The sequence below is a fragment of the Tursiops truncatus genome, chromosome 1, assembly GCF_011762595.2.
Source record: "Tursiops truncatus isolate mTurTru1 chromosome 1, mTurTru1.mat.Y, whole genome shotgun sequence".
NCBI classification, from domain to species: Eukaryota; Metazoa; Chordata; class Mammalia; order Artiodactyla; family Delphinidae; genus Tursiops; species Tursiops truncatus.
Window position 1 is genome coordinate 23,731,700 of NC_047034.1, and position 23,321 is coordinate 23,755,020.

Here is a 23,321-nt window from a genome sequence, read left to right on the forward strand (position 1 = left end):
TCACAGGGTGGGCCTGGAGCCCCGAGGCCCCACTGCGGGGCAGAGCGGGCAGGAGGGCTGCTGCGTGTACCCACCTGGTGGTACGCTTGGCCTCAAAGTCAGCTCTGGGCGTGAGGCAGGATGGGGTGGAAGATGGGGAGGGAAATGGGAGTCAAGCTTCCCCGGCCCAGATCCAGGGGCCACCGGGTGGCCCGGTGCTGGTGACGAGGACCCACCCGGCCCCCAGATCTGCTACAACATCCTGGTCCTGTGCCTGAGGGAGCTGTTCGAGTTCCACTTCATGCAGACAGACCCCAACTGGTCCAACTTCTTTTATGACCCTCAGCAGCACAAGGTGAGTGCCCAGTGGGGCTCCCACAGGGAGCCTGAGCTCCGCTGGAGCAGGGTCCGAGATCAGCCTTCTGCCGCCCTGTCCCCCCAACCCGTGCTCCACTGGGGCAAACCCTCCCCGGTATCGCCCGTTCCCAGGTGGCTCTTCTGGACTTCGGGGCAACTCGGGAATATGACAGATCCTTCACGGACCTCTACATCCAGGTAGGGGTGGAGGCAGAGCTTGGCCTTGGCCCGTGCTCTCCTGGGGCTCAGATGGGATGCTTGGGACTCGAGTGGGCGGGCGGGCGGGCCGGCTTCTGTCCTCATGTCCCTGCCTGTCCGCAGCATTTGGTGCCCGTGGATGAGGCCGCAGCCACCTCGGGCTCAGGGGAGTAAAGGGGAAAGGTGGGTGGGCCGGCAGCTGGCCTGTGTGGGGAGGGGCAGTGCTGGCTCCCTGGACCCCCAGGAGCTCCCCTCTGCGTGCTGCCCACGGTCCCCTCTGCACCTCTGCCCAGATCATCAGGGCTGCTGCTGACCGGGACAGGGAGGCCGTGCTGAAGAAGTCCATCGAGATGAAGTTCCTCACCGGCTACGAGGTCAAGGTGAGCTCCGCACCCCACCCCCCGCCCCGTGACTCTGGAGACGCACAAGGCCTGCTGAGCCAGACTCAGCCCCGGGCCATGGACTGCTTTTCCCTTGAAATCTGAAGGGAATCTCAGTTTACAAATGAGATCAGAAGTGACAGCTGCTCTCGAGGGTCTCCACAGGGCCCCTGGGCCGGCCCCGCCCCAGCCCCTGGGCTGAGGGCCTCAGAATGCCAGGGGACTGGCCACCAAGCTCTTGTTTTATGCCCCACTCCAGCCCATTCGAGATCCCAGTCATCGTGTTGGCGCTCGGGGCCCGGGTGGGCAGATGGGATGGCAAAGCACAGCCCTCACTTGCTCAGGCCTCACCAGGGAAGGGGTGAGGGGAGCGCTGGAAGTAATCGTAGCAGCCCTTTACGTGAAGGGGCGACCACCTGTGTTCCTGTCACCCAGAACCCACTCAGAAAGCAGCACTTTCCTCTCCTGATGACAGTGGGGAAGGGTTGCAGACACACAGGTGGTCTCAGGTCTACCACCAAGAGGAGTGCAGAGGCTCAGGTCAGCTCAGGCCTATAGACTGTTCTTTTGGGAATGACAGGTGTTTCGGCCGCAGACCCCGCCACTTCCTTTCTTCTTCCACGGAGCCCAGTTCACACATGAATGATGTTCTCCTGGCCCCTGTTGGTTTGAGTTTACACCCTGGTTAACGTTCTTCAGTCTGGTTGAAACACTCACCTACCTGGCCCACTCCTCAGCGAGCAGTCAGTCTGGGCCCCGTGATGGGAGCCCTGGGCTGGTGAGGGCTCTTTGATCTTGCCTCCATTCACCTCCCTCCAGGCCATGGAAGATGCCCACTTGGATGCCATCCTTATCCTGGGGGAGGCCTTTGCCTCGGAGGAGCCCTTTGACTTTGGCACCCAGAGCACCACCGAGAAGATCCACAACCTGATCCCCGTCATGCTGAAGCACCGGCTCGTCCCGCCGCCCGAGGAGACCTACTCGCTGCACAGGAAGATGGGGGGCTCCTTCCTCATCTGCTCCAAGCTGAAGGCCCGGTTCCCCTGCAAGGCCATGTTCGAGGAGGCCTACAGCAACTACCGCAGGAGGCAGGCCGAGCAGCAGTAGCCGCGGGCCCGGCCGTTAGGCGGGACCCTCCGTCCTCCTGCCGCTAAAACTAGTAGGAAGCCGGTGGTACCCACGCTCCGTTTAAGCTTCACCCAGTGAGAGGGGGCCGCGCTGGTGGGGGGGCCGCTGCTCAGAGCCCGTGGCCAGCACTTATACACGGTTCTCATCGCTGAGTGGGTGTGGGGCGAGAGGCGCCAGCACGGCAGTGCAGCCCCACTGCTGTCTGGCAGAATCTGCTTATTGTTTACTCATCCTCTGAAATGACTCTCGATAAAAAGACGATTTTATTTCCTTTTCCTTTTTGTAACAGGGCTTTTTGCTAATGTGAATGGTAACCAGAAGAAGATGAGAGTTCTCCCTTTGAATCCCTGCCACCAAAAAAAAAAACCAAAAACAAAACAGAAAAGCCTTTTTGGATTTTATGGAGTGTGTAATACAAGGTTTGTGTGTGTGTGTTTCTAGAATGAGATTTGTGTTTTCTGCCTTTTCCTCTCCAGCTTGGATCTGCACCTGGGAGAAGTGCTGATCTGAGCAGTGCCGACAAGCACTACTTCTCCAAGCGAGGTCCACCCACACCTGCTCTCTGGCTGGTTCCTAGAGGCTTTTTTGGACAAGCAGAGGTTTCCAGAGAACTGCTGCCTCCTGTGGGGAGGGGCAGGAGCCCCAGAAGGGGAGAGAAAGCCGCGTGCTCTCTGGGTGTGTGTGGGCCCTTCTTCCCGCTCCGGCGCCTGGGCCTTTTGTGGAAGGTGATGTGCACGTGTCATCTGCTTGGACCCAAGGGGTCGTTTCAGGCTGTTAACCTCTGTACAATTCTTGTAATTGTCTGATTTACTTGTTTCAATTAAAAAAAAAATGCTAGCATTGTGGCATTAATTCTTTCTTTCACTTGTAAACGATTCTGAGCTGATGGTGAGGACCCCGAGGTCAGCATCACAGCCTTTCGCGCCTCCAGACGCTTCTGCAAGGTTTGCCCCTGTTCCCAGCGTGAGGCTCTTGGTGCCTGAACCCGGAAGGCTCAGCCCACATTCCTCATCGGAGAAAGGGTGCGGGGAGGGGACGGCACAGCTGCCAGGTCCCTGCCGCAGCAGCTTCCCAGGCCCCACTGCGCAGAGGCGGAGAAGCCACAGCTGCACCAGAGGCTGTATGACATGGTGCTGGCAACCGCGGGCAAAGGTGGCCACCAGCCGGCAGGGCGAGGGCCTGGCTTGAGCGGCAGTGACGCCTGGGTCAGGGATCAAGCGCAGCTGAGGCGCACTTTCCTGGGGCAAAAAACTTCACTCCTCGGTCACGGGGGCGTTTTGAACGTTCAAACGTCCCAGCACAAGTCGTGGGAAGTGTCTGCTGCTTCTCTGCAGGAGGAAGATGGAAGATCAAAGGGCTGCCCCGTTTACAGTCAGCGCTGGCATCGGCAGGGAGGTCCAGAAGAGGGGAGTTGAAAGCTTCAAGGGAATGGAACACTATGCCGCCTGAGCTATGGAAGGGACTAAGAAAGTCCTAGATTAAACTAACCCCACGTCCTTCTAGTGTAACGAGGAAGCTGGATGAGGAGAGGGACGGGCAGAAATGGGGGTCAAACGAGACAAAAAGAGTCAGTCACCTTTGCTCCATTCCTCAGACTTTTTAATCAGGGAAAAGAAGACAAAATACTCAATTCGAACAGTTCCCTGTTTTATTGCAATACATCAGAGTCTGGTTAATATTAAGTGATACCAACGTAAAATATCGGCGAGGCATCTTCTGTTACATTTTGACTGTCCCACCTTAAATATCTCTGTGCAAAAGAATCCACACCATTGTTTGGTAGCAGAGAATCTCATAAAGTTCCCTAAGACAATGAGGGGATAAAACCAAACAAAATGAAATGAGTGATGAGAGGCCAAAGCAGTATCTTTTCCCCTTCCATACACACTTATTTGTCAGCATTATATTCTAAACAGAAAAATGATTACACCCAGGCCATGCAAAACTGTACAATAATATTACAATGAGAAAAAAAAACCCTAAAAAATTTATAAAACAAATGGTATTACACTATCAAATAAAAAGGCAGGTCATTTTGTTTTCATGAAATTTCAAGGCTGACTTGTTTTCATCAATTTCCCCCCATAAATGCAATGGTGTCTGTGTGTAACGGTTGTCCCTGGGAAGGGAGAGGGGCGCCGGCCTACCGGCCAGCGCTGAAACAAAACACCAGCTGAAGCGAGGCCCTCTAATGGCGCAGGACTCTGCAGAGGACACTGGACTTGCATGATCAAGTCATCACAAGCAAAGAGGTTTTAACGTGGGCCCAACGAAATGCCAAGTGGCTTATCTAGCGAATGCAGGGACTGGGCCACCGAGAGGTGGGGAGCAAGGCGCCCAGTTACTTCCCTGTTTTGCCCAGCGGACCGGGGCAGTGGCGAAGTCTGGCCGCTGCCGAGAGTGCCCCTCTGTCCAGAGGGTGGACGCTGAGCTTTACAAAGCTCTGTGCAGCTGGGAGACTACAGTGTTCATGGCCAAAGGCCAGCAAACGGCCCTGCTGTACCTGGGGGTTAGGGATGTCCACCCACTCCTACTCTGGATTTTCTTTAATGATACCTGAGAGTCCATAGAAATGCAACTGGTCTTTCGCAGAAGTAGATGCGGCCACTGAGTAGCAAAATGACAGGATCCTAACCATATGGAAGGCAGACAGAGGGGCTGAGAGGCAGCTGGGGAATGGCAGGTTGTTGCTGTAAACGTAACAGGAATTTCAGATTCTTCCCTGAAACCTGGGTACAAGAATTGCTTGGAAAACTCAGTAGATGGGCCCTTTTTAATTGTATTTCATAGCCTTAAAACTGTGCTCCCTGGGAAGGAAGATAAATCACTAAGTGTAGGGATGGGTGTGTGCGTGTGTGTGTGTACGCACATAACTAAAGAAGTGAAATTTGCTTTAGCAATCATTTGACAAGGAGGAAGGCTTTTGTTTTTGGCAAAAGAAATATATATATATATATATATATATATATGTAATTTTATACACCCAAAGCACGAGCAGATTAAAGTAGTCAGAATTCAAGAGCAGACAACAAATTGGCTGAACAAAGATAGCACCAAATACCAACACATCTAGACTATGCCAGAAATGCCTCTTCACTTATTTTTACTTTCTACTGAGAAGAGAAATGAGTTCCTGCTGCCACATACATTCTTTGAATGTCCTGCACGAAAACAAAGGATAACTTCAGACAGCAACATCACATCTGTTCCATGATCTTTCAATGATCCCTTTCGATGATCATTACGTTTTCTGTTTCTCTAGAACCCAATTCCCCATCTTTCCAAATCATTCTCAAGAAGCTTCTGAAGGTAACTGCTTCATATTTAAGAATGGGGATAAGCCCAGTAGAATGATCATTATCTTGGGAAAATACCTCCCAAACTACTACCCTTGGCAGTGTTTCTCCCCCAAAGTTCTACTATTGGAAGCTAATCATATTTGGGACTGCTCTCTCACCACTGGTAAGACCATTTCAGATTACTGGAGTATAATCCACTGGGTTAATATTACACCTCCCAGTGAGCCCAGTGGCCAAGACAAGCCCTTCTCTCATCTGCCCTGTTGGGGGGGCTGCAGGGTATGACTCATCATAGTGGAGCCCAGACTTCAGGTATGGTTATATTTTGATCCTAAAAGCATCTTTTAAAAAAATAAGCACCTACAGGCAGCAGAAACTTGGTTGTCAAAGCCATAAACTAATGGCTTCGTGTGGAGTCCTGTGAATCTCAGCCTGGTCTGCCTCCTCGGGGGAGAAAAGGGAGGCAGGAAGACGCGAGGGGAAAGGAAAACAGGGGGAGGGAGGGTCTGGAGGAGAGCGGGCCACGTGCACTTGGCACCTGGCTGGCCGGTTCCCTCCTCTCCCGAGAAGTGTCAAGCTTACGGAGCTACCGGAGTCCTGGCCATAGCCAGACTCAAGGTCTCACTCTTGCTATCTGAATGCACCAAAGTATTTTTACATGACACTTTTCCAAAAGCAAAGGATTTAGGTTAGAATTGTGCAGTAATTTATGCCCATCCAAAGTAAAACAATCAAATTTGAGCAAGCACCAAGTTCAAATGTCAAAACTGTTATTATTTTAAAATTCTCTGTTGTAACATTTTATAATATAATCTCCAAACGGGATCCTTTCTTCCCTCACTGAACCTCAGTAACCTGTTCCAGAGAGTGGCGTCAGTGCAAACAGTATAGCTCCCTGTGGCTTGTGGTGGGGAAGGCCGGCACAGCTGCTGCTGAGGAGAAAGGTGTGAAATCGGGGCCAGGGGTGAAATGACGGTGCTCAAACACTGCGATTCAGACAAGCAACTGCAGGAAAATTCTTCCATTTTAGCTGAATTTTAAAGAAGGGAGCAGAAAATCTGTTTCTATTTCTCAGAGAAATTTAGATGAAAAAGTAAAAGAGAGGCAGATTCTCTTTACTTCCATGAAATGTTTTTATTTCTATCTCTTTCTCTACTCATGTGCTTAACCGGTGAAATGACTCTGGAGACATAAGGTCCTGGTCCTGCATCTCATTTCCTTGTGGTAATTAAAACAGCGGGAGTCCAAATGGGAATGTGACTAACAACACAACACAGCAACCGAGGGAGGAAAAGCTTCAGCAGTCAAGGTGGCCATGCTGGGCTGACTTCCTGCCCGCGCCCAGGCTGAGCGCGTCCATTTCCCACTGCTTGCGGGAAAGAGTATTTGGTTAAGGCTGGTCAAGTCCTTGCGTTTGAGGTTTTACATTATTTGGTAACTAAACCCCCTTTCCCAGGCTTATCTGAGGAAGCTCACACCCCCCTCAAAACAGACCCCTCCCTGAGAAGCTGGCGCAGCTGGGGGCCAGACGCCTCACTGCCACTCAGGGAGTAAGGGGTTTCGCCAAGGAGAAAAAGCACTTTTATGAACCCTTTTATGGACCTTCAGAAACTACGACATTCCTTGTGTCCTTTCAGGTGGAAGGGATCCAGAAGGTGACAAAACTGCATTTCTACATTCATCAGCAGAAGATACCAAAATATAGTAATAAATGAGAAGTGTGGTTCAAATTCTACTGCTAGAAAAAGAAATGTCTTGGATAGAAGTAAATATGCCTTTAAATGATGCTGCTGAAGAGGCTTCAAATGTTAAAAGTCTGGTTTCCAGGTCACACTCTAAACCGATGAAACCAAAGCCTTGGAACATTCCCTAAAGCTCCCAGGTGACTGCGACCAGGGTGAGGAATGGCACTAAGGGGAATTCTCACTCCTCTCCCTCTCCTCCTGTAAACGTCAGCTGGAGGCCTTTCTACCCTTTGATTACTTAGGTGGAAAACAGACAAGAAACAATACATTTCTTTAAATTAAATGATCTCTGTCTCATATATGCATCCATCTTTTGTTGAATACAAGATGCTTCTTTTTATTATATACAGTCAGTATTTAACCTCTACATTTGTGTATTTAGTTAAACTCTATTTTGTAGTAAAATATGCATCGCTTTAGTGAACAGGGATTTACTGGCAACGATCAGGTCGACATTCACTGTGGTGCTGAAGGGCATGGCGTGCCCGGGGCCCACTGGCGAGCCCCACGTGCTGTCTCAGGGCTACGAGGCTCTACTGTGAAAACAATGGCTGTCTAATCTTATTCTTATCGCTTACATTTGTGTAATCTGCCTACTTAAGCTACCTTTCAGGGGAGGGGGGAAATATTCTGGAAAGCAACGCTAAGGGTATGAAATGAAATCGGTATTCATCTGAGCTGCTCAATGAAAGTCTGCCTTTACGGCTGTTGCTGTTCAGTCGAGGGGTGCGTGGATGTGAGTCCTAGAGGCAGAATTCCTGAGTCCCCGCCTGCTACTGCTGCGGCCCTGGCGCTTCCAGGCAGGGGTGGTGGGAGATGACAGTGAGAGCACAGGGGGAGTGAGGGGAGGGAGCCCAGAGCGGCCGCTGCTCCGGCGTCTGGTCTGAGAGCAGAGGCCACTCATGGGTCCCAGCTCCCGCGGTCGGTGCTCTCCAGGGAGAGGCTCTTGGTCTTCCGGGGCGACACCGGGCTGGGAGGGCTGCTCAGGTTGGAACTGTTGGAAGCCGTGGAATGCCTCGGAGAATCAGAGTCCTGTGAGGCCCAGAGGAAGACGTCAGGGAGCAGCAGAGGGGCGGGAGGGGCTCAGGCCACCACGGCTCCCCTCCAGCCACCCTGGCCAATGAACTGACGTGACTTCTCTCCTGTCGGTAGAAAGCCCCTTTTCTGAGCTGAGTGAGAGGCACAGAAGATAACAAACGCTCATAGGCCCTTCTGCAGGTCTTTAGAAACGTAGGCCATTTTCATACAGAAGCTATTAGAAGTCTGAACACCTCCAGGGAAACTGCAGTTTGCAACCCAAGTGACTGGCTCCGCCACCCCCGCCGCAGTGAGTGGCTGATCCCTGCGGCAGCGGAGGCCAGGCTTAAGGCGGTGGACCGGCTTTGGGAAACGCACTCGCCTTTTCTCGTTCGGGACTTCTCCAAACCCCTGTCCCCAGACAGAGGTACTGCCCACGCGGTACTCACCTCTGCGTCGTAGTCCCTCGCCGGGGCGTCACTTCCTTGGTCCAGGCCTCCCGAGGACAGCGAGCCCTCTGACGGAGAGGGCATGGGCTGCCGCTTTGCACTGTAGCTTCCTCCAGAGAATTCTCTCTTCAATGCACTGCCGTTCTGTGCGGATGACCCTACAAGCACATCGTTCAGGTGAAACTTTACACGTGCAGAAGGGAACGATCCTCTAGAAAGTGCACAGACTGCTGAGGTGACGAGCCATCCTTCCCGCTGCCCTGGGGTCATCCTCCCGCTTACAGCCCTTTACTGATGGACAGTGGGTCCAGCTGCGTTACCCTGACACCCAAGCCCACCTCGGAGCCCAGCCGCCAGGGCTGCTGGGTGAGCGGGCAGCACTCACCAGGCCGCTGGCCTCTGCTCTCACTGGCTGTGCCCAGGCTGCCCTGCTTGCTAGACAATTCCACAGGATCAATCCTTCCAGTCTCCACCCATGTGCTACTGCCTTAGTGAGTTTTCTTTCCTACTCCCTGGAGCACCTACAGCACTTCCTATCACCTCTTTCAGAGCATTCGGATCCTATGCTGTAATTATGTGCCTTGCCATTCTTTTAATAGAAGGACGGTCTTTGCCTCTGCAGGACCCGGTGCAGGACTGGGTATGCAGCAGGTGCTCAAAACACATGTGCTGAACGATGAAGCAGAACAGAACAGTTCCCAGAAGCGAAGACCATGCCACCTGATGATGCATAACTGTCACTTAACTTGTAGAGGATTTTCATAAAAAACACAAACGAACAAAAGAGAAGCATTTTCATTCCACAGGGCAAAAAGCCTGAGATACAAAAATGAGGTGAGTTTCTTTAAAATCACACTCTATTTTGATCTTAGAGTTGGGGTACATCAAAGGAGGACTGGCACCATGCCCAAAAAAATCTTAGAAATATTGGGGTATTGTGAGTACCTGTTTAAAACTCTTAGCATTCCCTACTATTCTTTAATTTTTACTGGAAAATGTTTTAATCTTGCTGAGCTGCAATATTAAGATCACTGGTCAAAAAAGACTGTGAGACTGCGTTGAGGTTTTACCACAACTGCGAGGTATAGACTGTGAAGCCTGCCTGCTGAAGCCCTGTCCTTGGTGATCTCCCCCAGCTTCCTTCTAGTTTCGGTTTGTTTCCTGAGCCCCTCAGCTGTGTCACCATAACTTACTTATTGCAGACGTTACCAACACTGGTTGTATGCTGCATATTATATTACGGAGCTTTAAAAATACCAGTGCCTGGGCCCCGTCCCAGACCAATAATAACAGAATTTCTGACTTAACTTTTAAAAGCCCTTCTGATGATTCTAGAATGCATCTCAGGCTGAGAACCACTGACTTACTCTTACTTCCAACACTCCACCCAATTTCTAAGCCGTCTGTCACCAGACATAGACTGGTTTTCATTTGTGGATGTGTCTCTCTGGCTATGTACTCTTTACTTTTTTGCTGTGGATTAGATTACAACCTAATTGAAGGCATAAATCACTTTGTATAACTTCTCTTTGAATTCCATGCCTAGTTTAGTGCTCAATTTAACAAAAGCTGTAATATAAGTTACTATTTTTAAAATTTTGTCGCTCTGAATAAAAAACCCAAAATGCCAGAGAGTTCTGCTGCTCTGCTTACTAACCTGTGTGACCTTAAGCAAGTTACTTTATCTAAGTCTCAGTTTTCTTCATTTGTAAATAAGAAAATAAATTCTATCTTATGGGATTTTTGTGGGAACTGAGCGCTCAATACATGGAGAATGAAACGTGAGACGGAAGGTGTGTGAGGGGGCTGCCCAGAGCTTAGTACACACTTACTGGGCTCTTTTCCTCTGTCCTAGTGATCGTTTATAGAATGGAGAAATTAATCCACCTCTGTGATTTACACTTTTTTTCTTTTCTTTTCTTTCTTTTTTAACTTTGGGAATGTTCCTTTCAGAGAAAAATTACACTCAACCACCCTAATCTTAAAAAACTGAGATGGGCTGTTTTGATTGAACAGCAAAGGGGGACAATCTGAAAACTGTGGTCCCAACTCAGGCAGGGTCTCTTCCAAAGAGTTCTAGATGGTGATTCAGGGGGTTGGGCCCCAGATCTCTTGGAGTGACGGTGTCTAACTCTACATGACCTCTAGGAGGGTCTGCAGGCTCCCCAGTGAGCCTGTCACTGACAGGAGCGGGTAGTCACAGTGGAAAGCTCTGTGTTCACTTGACTTCAGTCAGGAAGCCACCGCAAGTCTGGCCCTGGAAGAGCCTGTGCTTCTGGTTCTGGAGGTTGACAACACGGAACCCCGTTTCTTCTTGTGTCTCTCTTGGCAGGCTGCCCTTCTGGAAATTCTTTACGTGAGCTGGGCTACTCTTGAAGCCAGCGAGAAGCACTCTAACGAGCAGATGCCCCTTGGAATTCCTGGGCTGGTCTTCCTCTTAACCTCTACACAAACAGCTTGGTACCAAGAATCTCAGGAAGGCCACGCCTGATTATTGCATTAAAGGCCTTGACAGGGACCTGGAGCTGGCTCCAGTCTGTAGCTTGCATATGGTCAACAGTGACAGTGGACCCTCACTTCAGCGCTCCTAAGGAGATGGCCACTCAGCCCTTTAAATCTCTGTATCACAGGTCCTATCCTTACCTGCAATTCCACAAATCCCAAAGCCCTGAAAAACCAAAACTTTTTTCGTGAGTTTGACGTCAATTCATGTGGTGGCAGACTTAATCTGAACTGGCTGGAGGCTGATTACAGACTTCACTTAAAAATAGTACATTTATTTATATATTCATAGTGTGACTAGTCATAAATTTTGCTCTATAAATATTGTTTGTAGGTGCTGTCTTAGATCTTGCTTGGAATGTAATATAATATATGGTAGATTCCCTTCTAAAATATATATAAAAAAAAATCTGAATTCTGAAAACAGGTTTCTGGCTCTGAGAGTTTTGGGTAAGGGATTATGAACTTAACTATTAATATTGTGATACTTTCTTCGCATCTCAAGTGTTGGTAACTTCTGGTTAGTTATAGTAAATCTACTATCTTATCGAGCTACCATTAGTAAAAAGATAATTCATAAAATGGTTGCCATTTTTCCAATTGGCTAGATATTTTCATTGTAATCAAGGCTACACACAGCGTAGAGATGACTTTGGGAGATGACGGCAAGAAAGTCACAAGATGTGCCCTTCAACTTCTGCCTGTCGACTGAAAACTCCTTGAACGTGCTCTGTACGTCTGCAGCCAGTCTCTGCAGCAGGCGCCTGTCCTTGGTTTGCAGGCCCGGGGCAGGGTCCCTCCCATGGTTCCAGGGGTGGTCTGTGTGATCACCAGCACTCTGCAGAAGCGATGGCATGTCCCTTCTGAGACCGCTGCTCGGTCTCTCTGTCTCAGGTCACTTGCTCTGTGGGAAGCCAGAGGCCATGTCACCAGGACACTCAGGCCCACGCTGGTGAGGAACAGAGGCCTGCCAACAACCATGTGGGTGAGCTGGGAAGTGGCTTCTCTAGTCCCAGTTGAGCTCGGAGTTGATGGCAGCCCTAGCAGACAGCCTGACTGCAGCCTCCTGAGAGGCCCTGAGCCAGGACTGTCCAGCTAAGCTCCCAGACTCCTGACCCTCAGAAACTGTGAGAGATAATAGACGTCTGCTCTTTTGTTTTTTCTTTTCGGTACGCGGGCCTTTCACTGTTGCGGCCTCTCCCGTTGCGGAGCACAGGCTCCGGATGCGCAGGCTCAGTAGTTGTGGCTCACAGGCCTAGTTGCTCCGCGGCATGTGGGATCCTCCCGGACCGGGGCACGAACCCTTGTCCCCTGCATCGGCAGGCGGACGCTCAACCACTGCGCCACCGGGGAAGCCCACGTTTGCTCTTTTAAGCTTGTAAATTTTGGGGTAATTTGTTCCACAGCAAGAGAACAAATGGTATTCCAGCACCCTTCACTTCTGTGTTGCCAGAGCCTAAAACCAAGAGCTGGGCACAAGCCGGGTGCTGATACCGGCGTCCTCAGCATGAACAGTGCGTGAAGGAGGACACTCAGTCTGCACCGGGAGGCCTGACTCGAATGTCTCACATTCAAGAATACAAGGCAACGGATACGCTTCTGACTGAATGACTCTGAAATGTGAGGTGGAGTTACTACCGGCTGTTCTTCTCAGAGCTCAGCTGCAGGGAAGCGAGGGAGGCTTCGTTAGCGTTACCCCGGGTCCACCCTGGGCCTGCATGTGCTTGGGCGCACTCGCCCCACTCTGTCTGATCGAAGCCAATACCAGGTTACTTCTGAGAAAGTGACAGAAAAGCAGCTGTTGGCCAAGAACAGTCTTGCCCTTGGATAATGGTCCTTGCCTACTTAAAACTCTTCAGAGGTTTCCCACTGTGTTTTTAAAAAAATAAAAAATGTCTTATGTTGGTCCCCAAGTCCCTGCTTGATCGGACCCCTGCCTACCTCTTGAGCTTTACTCTGTCACTCCCTGCCCACTACCAGGTGGCCACTGGGCCTCCTTTCAGTTAATCAAACATGAGTCAATGTGACTTCAACCCCAGGGCGGGCACGTGACCTTGCTAATTATTCTAAGTGTGTATTCATCCTCAACAGCTACTGCCTGTTACTCTCTATTACTGTCCCCTGTTTATTTCCTTCGGAGCATTTTTTTTTTTTTTTTTTTTTTGCGGTACGCGGGCCTCTCACTGTTTTGGCCTCTCCCGTTGCGGAGCACAGGCTCCAGACGCACAGGCTCAGCGGCCATGGCTCACGGGCCTAGCAGCTCCGTGGCATGTGGGATCTTCCCGGACCGGGGCACGAACCCGCGTCCCCTGCATCGGCAGGCGGACTCTCAACCACTGTGCCACCAGGGAAGCCCTCCTTCGGAGCATTTATCATCACAATTTGTAGTACTGTTTGTCTGTCTCCCACATGGACTGTAACTTCTAAAAGGATTCTATGACTATTTTTGTAACAGCTGCACTTGTGCCTCCTAGGCATTCCCCAGCCAGGTCTGAGACACTGGCCACCGATAATGCACGGCTGCTACCTTGCTATGGAAATGCTTCCTGCAGCTGGGGCCACTTACTTGCTGACAGGCCACTGCTGGCACTCATGGAGCGACCAGGTTCAGGGCGGGATTTGGTGATAGATGGAATACTGACCGAGCCACTGAATGCTGTCCGACTTTCCTGAGGCCGAGGGTTCTAAAATCAAAAGAGAAAGAAAAATTCTTCATCCAGAGTGAAACTGATTTTCTACAGAGATGTCTATTTTTTCACCCTGATTTCAAGAAATAAAGTTGTCTTGACCAGAGTGATACAGGACAAGAAACAGAATAATCCCTCCCGCCCACAAAAGTACTAAAGCCCTAACAGAGGTAACCCTCACCCCAACCAAAGATAAGTGCTTATCTTTATACTTACTGAAATACTTACCAACAGATAACAATTTTTTTCTTGTTGTTGTGAGTGCAGTAAGTGAAAGTTACATGGTTAGAAGTGACAGTGAAATGTAGAATTACATGGACCTCTGCAGATAACTGAAACAAAGCTTTTACTACATATGAGATTTTTATTTTCTTAGGATAATTCAAAAGCGGAATAAGCCCATTTAGAAGAAAGCCACTTCAAAGTACATTCTTCTCAAGCACACCTTCTATCGTCCTGATACTGAAAGTGCCATTTGCACGTTCCCATCCCAGTCACCAGGCAGCCTTCCTGCCTCACGGACAGAGAGCAGCACCACGGGTCATAACTATGACGCTTGCTGACAATCACAGCCTGGGTGAAGTCCTTTAACTTGGGAATGTTGGTGTGAGAAGTTTCCCATCTAATATTGAATAATTTTGGTGTCCAAGGGAGGAAAATGAGCCACAGAGTGCTTTGAAAGTAACACACACCTAGAGAGGTGGTGCGTCGGACCAGCTGCCTGAACACGGTCTCCTCGATGGCCCTAACCTTTTCAGACCGGAAGGGGTGTCAGGGCTGGTACCTGAGAGAAGGTTATGGCAACACAACTAATGCAGGGCCAAAGCTAGCAAACATCCACGAACATCTCCTGGAAAACATGCACTAATATATCTTGAAAAACTCCAAATCATACATTTTAAAGAATCACACATACTGAGATTTGGCTGGCTGGGTGGCTCTACATTCAACTATTGCCATTTTGGTTCATATATCAAATTTGCGAAGTCCATGTAATTCTTACTGTGTTATTCGTTCAAAGCAAACATTTTACCTTTTTTTCTCTAAGAAAATAAAAAAATTTAAAACAGAAAACAGTGCTAGCATTTCAACAGCCACTCATAGGAGCAACCCTGAGAGATGCCGATGACATGCATACAATGCAGCAGAGTCAAGTTCAAGAGAGATGGGGATATCAGTTTAAACCTTTAAATTTTTATTGTTTTTGCTATTAACCTTAAGGTACCTTTGTGTCGTCCTTTTCTATAAAACAAACCTACCCTAGAAAAAAATGGCAAAAATTAAGCCTGTAAAAAATACCAGTGGTTTAGTAACACTGAATGTTGAGGTAATAAAAGAATGATACACAGAAGATATGTTCTGGGGGAAAAAAAAACCCACACAAAACCCAAACCCAACAGTTTATCATTCATTCAGCTGAAGTTCAACTTCATTATGAAGTAATGTGAAACCTAAGCTGATGGTCCTTTTCCTGCACAAATATGCTTAAGATTAGGGTAAAACTTCCACCAATCGTAGTGTTTCTATTTATAGAAGACTAACTTAAGCAACATTTCCACCATCTTCTATATCAAAAATTCTTGACTGATTAGTTTATACAACTTCCCCTAGAATCCACTCCCTGAAATCTGTTACCAAGCACATTGAAGCTTAGTTTATCATAAGTGATCTTATCTTGTGAACTAAGACACTTAAATGACATTATAGTTTAATGTCAATAACAATGACATTTAAAATCATCACAATTTAGAATGCAAACAAAAATAAACTTCTCACCCTACAGGTAGCTTTCTTATTGGAAAATTACTTTACTAAATACACAAATAAAAAATGGATGCTAATTTTTTCTAAGCCAGAGGAAATGTGTTTGCATGATACAATCTAAATATTTTATGATCTGCAAAACAAACTTGAGAAAATGCTCCCTTGAAGTCAGTACATATTTCTTGACAGATGTGTGGATAATTCAGCTTGAATGGCCCACTTGCTCTCCAGCCCACTGCAGAGACACTAGTTACAAAGATGCAAGGCGGCATGGAAGGACCCAGAGGCAGGTACCACAGTCCTTCAGAATGCAGCACACTGTGTTTTTTTTCTCTTGTTGATTTACTTCTCTTATCTTGGATCCTGGCTGGAATTAAAGGCGCATCAGCAACTCAAAGATTAGTAAGACTACCTTCTTTTGCTAATTTTTCCTGTTATTCACTGGTACTATTATACTTTATAATTTTGAGAATTGTGAGCTTTTCAAGAAGGGGTTTATTGTAGATAAAAGGCCTTTGGACAGGCCCTTCTATAGACTTTAACTTCACTAAATATAAAAAATTTCTCTGAACTGAACTGGTTTTAGGGTAACGAGCAATCCAGAATTCAGAAATTCTACATCCCTTTTTTGTTTGTTTTTAATAGAATAAAGATTTACTTATTCAGGGGCTATTTCTTATGGTATCCGTAATGAAAAATATCATGATGGGATGATGTTTTATTAAAAAATAGAAAAACCTCCAATACTGTTTTAGAAATAAAACTGAAATCTTCCCAAATCCTCATCTTTTTCCTCAAAAGAAGAAAAAAGTAGAACTCCAAGACAGAAGAGGAGGAAGAGGAAGAATAGAAGTTTGGCAACAGAGAAACAGGCCAAAGGGAAACGTTCACAGAATGTACCCCCTTGGCAGTGTTACTTATGAAGCCAGGCAGAGATCCACACATGGTTAGTACAAGTTAACACCTAACTCAGCTGTTCATACCCTCAGAGTCATAAAGGTTGGTGTACCGGGGACAGAGCGTAGAGACGGGGAATATTCAGGGTTTATGGAATCAGGAGAGAGAAATTTTTCAGCAGAATTAACAGTCATGTGATAGATGTGCTCAAAGTTGATCGGAGAGGAGATCAGACCGGAGTGATGATGAGGGGATGGATAAGGGAAACCCGGCTATCAAAAACAACAGAAAGAAGAAAAAGGTAATGAGGTAATGAAAATGGATTCACTGGATATATGTGACATTTCAGACAACATGCATGTAGAAAAAATGAAGTAAGTATCTCACATCAAGAATTGAATCCATAATGAAATACTTTTAGGCCTTAGAAAGTTAAATTTTGTAATCCTCTTGCCAGTTACCTAAAGAGCTGATTTGCAAAAAATCATTTGCCTCATAAACGTATTCTCTCTTATTACTATCAAGCTGGGTAGAAACTGGACTTTCAGAGATACAAGTAGATTTTCAAAATTTAGTTCAGTATTTTCCTATAGGATAGAATCAAAACTTGGCAAAAATCTACCAAAAACATTAGGGATAGAAAAAGCGAGAAATAATTAAAGAAAAGAACAAGTGAACCTACAACCAGCCTCTCACCAAAAGCGTTATGAAACTGTTCCTTTAGAAACTAAAGCCATTTCCTGGTATTTATAGACTTGACATGTGTTTGCTTTTACTGATCTTATCTTCCCGTAACAGAAATAGTAACTGTGGAAAATACCAATTATTGGTTTACCTTTAAGTAGCCCAAGCTTATCTCCACTTAGACACCCAAAGAACATGTTTGTTTTTAACAAGAGAACAACCTTCTCTTCAATGTTCAGGTGTATTTTTAAAAAATGAAATAATGTAACACTAAAGACATAGAAGAAAGTTTTTGAAAACAAGGGCTCTAGTTTTTCATGTTAAAATAACTTGGGAACATTTGGGAACTGTAGTTCAGCACCCAGTCACCTTCTCTAATGGGAACTTTCAAAGTTCAGTTTCTGAGAACAACTGTGTTTCAGGAAAACATCCTACCATCTCTTCATTAGAGACAGGCTGAATGACTTCCCGGAGACACGCTGACTGATATTCTCATGAGCTGAGATGAGCTTTCTTTGTTTAAAAAAAAAAAATCTTGGGCTTCCCTGGTGGCGCAGTGGTTGAGAGTCCGCCTGCCGATGCAGGGGACACGGGTTCGTGCCCCGGTCTGGGAAGATCCCACATGCCACGGAGCAGCTAGTCCCGTGAGCCATGGCCGCTGAGCCTGCACATCCGGAGCCTGTGCTCCGCAACGGGAGAGGCCACAACAGTGAGAGGCCCGCGTACCGCAAAAAAAAAAAAAAAAAATCTGGTAAATTAGGGAAGCTTAAAAGAAAGGCTTCTATATAAGGTGCTTTAAATTTAGAGATGTGAGTGAAACCAGTACTTTCTAAGGTTTTTTTCAAAAAGATAAAACTATTGATATAAATGTAACTTTAAGAAGTAAAATTACTTCATAAAGGTCTAAAAGGTCACCGAGCTTGAAATTTTATTTGTTAACAATTTTAGGAATGGGTAAAAGGCTAGGAGAAATTTTACGTGCTAAAAAAAATAAATCTTTTAGAGATAAAATATTACTCTTGCATTCAACTAGAGACAAATCTATTCTTTATTATAAGTACCCACTTACGAAAAAAGGTAAATGACAAAAAGGATTCAAGGAAACTACTACAGTATGTACTTGTAAGACATATATGCTGTTTTATATTAACTGCCTATATTCTCTTGGCTCACTAAGACACATCTGATATAGGAGATAAAAGAAAAAAATGACTCCTTATCCTCACTATCTTTTCCACATTCATGAGGCAAACAACCCTTTTCAGCATCATTTTGGTACAAAGGAAACAGAATAAGCTTCCAAAGACATTCAATAAACTCTCTAAGCTTTTAAGTATTTCAGAGAAAGGCAATACTGATTTGAATAAGTTAAACATAAAAATTTCTGGGGCACATGCTCTTTGCACGAATGACAACATCATAACTTTGGTATTTGAAAGTGCTTCTTATAAATGTTAATGTTAGATGAATTAAATCCATCTTCATTTTTGAAAATAGTTCATTAAATACAGAAAATTACAGTGGAAAGAACATACTAAAATCTGAGACTATATTAAAATATCACAAGCTTTTTAATACATGTATACACACACATATACATACACACACACAGGTACAGACATGTATATTATTTGCTTTTCAGACATGCATATTATTGTGTCATTTACCAGTGTCTACTCCAAGGTAGGTACAGTTCTGGCATGACAATATATCAAAAAATATTTGTTAAGTGATTAAATGGATGCCTATGAAAACCCCCAGCTTTTATGTTCTTTGCTAGTGAAAGGAAGAAAGTCAGGTGAAAATAAAGAACAGGAGTTCAGACACATAACATCTTTGCTACAATATTACACGTACAGGTGAACAGGTTTCAAAAATTTACACCAACTTCTTGTCCTGGACATTCAAAAGTGCTTATGTGATAAGAAAACATGAAAGGAATGAAAGGAACATTAAAAACTGGATTGCACCTCTAGGGTAAAGAGTCACTTGTGTTAATTACAAAAAGAACCAGCAAGGCAGTCATGGGTTAACAAAATCAGTGACACTAATACTAAAAATCAAGAGGTCTAATGGGAATAAGTAGCCAGCACAGGAGGCCCTGTGTCATGGGGTCAGATTGATGTTGAATCTTTGGGAAATGCTATCTGAACTTGTTTTGCCCAGTAATTAAGAATGGACCTTATTCTGAACAACAACAATGACAAAACAGAGATTTCGTTTAAGTGGTGGGATGGTGAAGGGAGAAAAAGGAGGGATGCTGGGATATGAAAGTTCTTACAATGCTTGAAATTTCACATTTTGCTTCAGTGTGCTTATTCAGGGTGTAGAAAGACCAAGTCTTACTGTGAATGAAGGTCTGAAAAAAATTCTGGAACATTAGCAAACTGATTTTTCACCTGGTCAAGCAGAGGAACATTGTATTAAATCCTGAAACTATTTCTCCTTAAGGAACAAACTGTGGGATATAACATAATTTATAGAACAATTTTCCATAATTCTTCTTGCTATGTTATTGGAATATATGAGAGGAAAACCGTACTATTCTTTTTTTGTATACCAGAATGAAGCAAGTGTGAAAGAAAGTTTAATTTTAAAAGGATAATACACATTAAAACCTTGTTCACTACTGAAATAATTTTGTATTTGCTGATATGTTGCTTTGCAACATATGGATGTGTTTGAAATTTGTATGCCTCTATCCCTCCATAATGCTACCTACATAGCAGATGTTGAAAAACTATTTACTAACTAAATTTCAAAAAATTTCACATTGATCTATCAAATATAAGCTATACATATATTCACATTTCAACTGTTTATCACAATTAAAAAATTCTCTCTCCTAAGGTACTTTGTACCTGCCCTGACCTTGTAGCTTCTGTAAGGAAAAATGACAGAAGCTTTTGGACCGCGTGGTTCTGCTCTGTTTACTTCTGAGAATAAAGGAAAACCAGTCTGAGGACTTAAGTAAACGTTCAGAACGGGAAAAGAATGGAGAAAAATCTGAACTCTCATTCCCAGGCAAAAGCTGTAGAAGTAGTATAGCTTTTAGATATGATAGATATCAGTTAACCATGTCAACTCAGCCTCTATTTATTCTCAATATTTTCAGCTTACTATTTATGCTCAGCCTTAAATTTCTTACTTCATTTTAATTACTATATCAAGATTGGCTGTAATCTTTCTGCATACTTTATTTATATCTACCTAGCACGGCTAATAAAAATCCCCATCTGACTATTGTGAATGATTTGAAAGGAAGTAATGGTACTATAATCATATAATAATGTCTTGATGATGATGAAAAAACAATGACAGTAAGAACATCACATCCATTCATAAACAGGGCAACTGGTTAATTGAGATATTTATAATGTGGAACTCAGGCTCAAATTAGTGCAGATTTTTTTGGTTTCTCCTATGAAAGAAATGCAGAAACTACCTTTAAGAGCTGAACTTTTTTATTAAAAAAACTTGACTGTACAAACTGTATTACCTATTATTTTTTCTGTCAGTGATACATGTCTATATCTTCTATCACAGTAGGGTTAAGTAATGTGGGTAATTAACACAGACTTCCTTAGAAAGAGCTTTGGGTTGAGATTTACATATCACCTCCCAAGCTATCATAGCATTTAAATTATGCCTAAAATTCTGAGCAAAATCTAGATGCTATCACCACCTATCAAGAGTCATGTTTAAGTTTCAATAGTTTGTTGAGAGTACCATGATACTGAAATGTTACAGAGCTTGGATAATTAGCTAATTCCACTAATGTTCTTAATGTCAGTATATCAGGTCCAAGAATCCAATCTTCATGTTGTTAAAAAAAAAAAAACAAAACACAACAGTTTTCCTATGTTGTACTTTTTTTAAAATATAAGACTGACTAGGCAACACGTCTGTAATGGGCAGAGGAAAAAGATTTAATTTCATAATCAGATGAGAGGTGTGACCATTAATGATCAAGCTAATGTGGTTCTTTGGGGGACAAATATCTGTGTTGAATTGCTAAAACTTAGTGAAATTTTAGTAATTTGGTAACAAAGCTCTGAATCTTGGTATAGAATGTCTCCAAATCTGGTGGTTTATTTCTCCAAGAATAGTAAATCTAGGTATGGGAGAAGTATATAGGGTATTCAACTAAATAAAAACTCGATATGTTTGGTTTTTGATACACATCTGTATTTTATGTTTTTCTCATCAGCTATGTCATTATGCATCTTACATATATTGTGATATATTGAGATAAACATTTCCTCATTATACTAATATGTCTTTTTAAGGCTTATATGTATTTAAGTGCACACACACACACACACACACACACTCATATGTATCCACCCCCTCCCCCCTCCAACTTAGTATTAACCCCATTTATATTCACATTCACTCTTCATTTCTCTTACCATGGGCAGGTCTTTTAGAATCTGTATTCCATCTCCTGGACCCATGTGTGCTATGTGGTTAAAATTAGTTGGGTTGGAAATTAATTTATTTCTCATTTCTGGATCTCGCAGCATCTCCCTGTAAGAGAAAACACCTGTTTAAACACTTTTATTCCATGACCAATCTAGACAATTTCAGAGAAAAATTAAGTATACTTAAATTTTTTCATAAAAATAAACTGTGAAATCATGTTAATAAGGATAGAATTAAAATAATAGAATATACTAAGTTAAACATTTACTTAGATTTTGTTTTAAATTTTAAAAAAGATCTTATGGTTTTTGGTGGGAAAACAGAGAGGGTTATTTTAGTGTTTAAATATCAAAGAAGCTCTATTTTACAGATAATTCTGAACATTTTATGTACATCTTTTAAAATAATTGCTAATATATTAGAAATGTTTTTATATGTAACTGGAAACACTACAAGCCTATTTCTGTTTGGTCATGAGAATAGTTAATCTGCACAGGTATGTTCTATGTTTATAAAAGCCCACATTCTAAAAATTGTAACTGTTCCATATACAAAGAGAAATGAATCAAAATATGGTACTTTAATCTAGTACATACTCACAACTTGGGAAGTATTAATTAAAATTACACTGAGAAATACATTCATTATTGCAGTTTTTAACACCATAGATGATGATGACAGACTTTCAGAGATCAAATTTTCCTTCCAAATCAAATAAAGTATTATTACCAGATAGTCCTTCCGATGCTATAAGCATCTTTAGATGAGTATGAATTAAATATCTACCTCCTTTGTTGCATCCTTTCCTCTTCTGGAACTCTGAAGGAATAACGCCTCTTATTGTTAATATTTCTAACCATTTGTTTCCGACTATTATCTGATGTTTCAGGAACTACCAGTTCATCCCCTTCTGTTAAAAAAAAAAAAAATACAAAGAACAATGATGTTCTTTAAAGTGCAAAAATGCTTTTCACCCATTAATCTCCCAGACGGTACAAACATCAATCAATTATACAAGTGTATGCAATTCTGATTTTTTTAAGTTGTGCTGATAAATCATAGTAAATAATAATTTTCAATGAAATATATGTAAACAAATATATGCTGAAATTAAATATAGCTTACAGAGTATATTTTCACCTTTATTTGATTATAAACATAAAATGCTACAATTTTACTAGAAGAAAAAAAGGAAAACGTAGTTGCCTTGGTGTCCTATCACTTTGGCCACCCCACCCCCAATATCTCTACACCATCTTCTCCCACCTTCCCAGTATTGGTTTCAGTGGCTTAGGGTGTTAAAAAGCTCTTATTGTTGACCTGCACAGTAATCAGGCATAAATGGTAAATTATCCATGAAAATGATAACAGTTAAGATGTTTTTAATATATTAAAACATGTCCTTTGCAGATCCAATTTGCAAGATGTGGAGTAAAGGAAAGGAATTGTGTTTCTTCCAGCTTCCTTTACTAAAAGTAAGAATCTTATTATCGTTTCTACTCTCCTGATCTTCAGGGGATACTTACTTATGTACATCTAGTCACCTAATGCCCATCTATCTCAATTTTAATACCTAGAAGTAAACAAAACTCTTAGCCATGGGCTCCCAAAACATGCTGGGATATGGTGAACATCCTCTAAAACAGAAAATTGTATCCATACAACATGATGAACTCCATTCTCTAAATAAGGTAAGGAAAAAGAGAAAAGCCAATCTTTAGAAGTTTATAACACCCAAAAAGCTAAAATGAGAAAAATGTAGTAGGAAGAAGCCAAAGGAGCCTGTAAGGCCAGCCAAAGCTGATTAGTA

General features: G+C 44.1%; 2 protein-coding genes across 21 annotated transcripts in view; one reads left to right on the forward strand and one right to left on the reverse strand.

The window, feature by feature from the left end:
- The window catches only part of COQ8A (coenzyme Q8A), a 50,063-nt gene extending 47,181 nt beyond the window's left edge, over positions 1-2,882 (forward strand). For 4 of the 5 annotated variants that reach the window (XM_073801213.1, XM_033851572.2, XM_073801219.1 and 1 more), the window contains 4 exons: positions 227-334; positions 469-534; positions 828-914; positions 1,734-2,882. In XM_073801213.1, the coding sequence (XP_073657314.1) occupies positions 227-334; positions 469-534; positions 828-914; positions 1,734-2,021 (549 nt within the window). In that variant the 3' untranslated portion in view covers positions 2,022-2,882. The other variant, XM_073801218.1, reaches the window with a different exon arrangement.
- Positions 2,883-3,676: 794 nt separating this feature from the next.
- Positions 3,677-23,321, reverse strand: part of CDC42BPA (CDC42 binding protein kinase alpha) — a 326,271-nt gene continuing 306,626 nt past the window's right edge. For 6 of the 16 annotated variants that reach the window (XM_073801177.1, XM_073801158.1, XM_019920354.3 and 3 more), the window contains 6 exons: positions 22,298-22,421; positions 21,499-21,616; positions 16,489-16,674; positions 13,621-13,738; positions 8,553-8,710; positions 3,677-8,118 (listed from right to left, as the gene is read on the reverse strand). In XM_073801177.1, coding sequence (XP_073657278.1) covers positions 7,987-8,118; positions 8,553-8,710; positions 13,621-13,738; positions 16,489-16,674; positions 21,499-21,616; positions 22,298-22,421 — 836 coding nt within the window. In that variant the 3' untranslated portion in view covers positions 3,677-7,986. Of the gene's footprint in view, positions 8,119-8,552; positions 8,711-13,620; positions 13,739-16,488; positions 16,675-21,498; positions 21,617-22,297; positions 22,422-23,321 lie in introns of those variants that run through there. The other 10 variants (XM_019920356.3, XM_019920359.3, XM_073801167.1 and 7 more) reach the window with 6 other exon arrangements.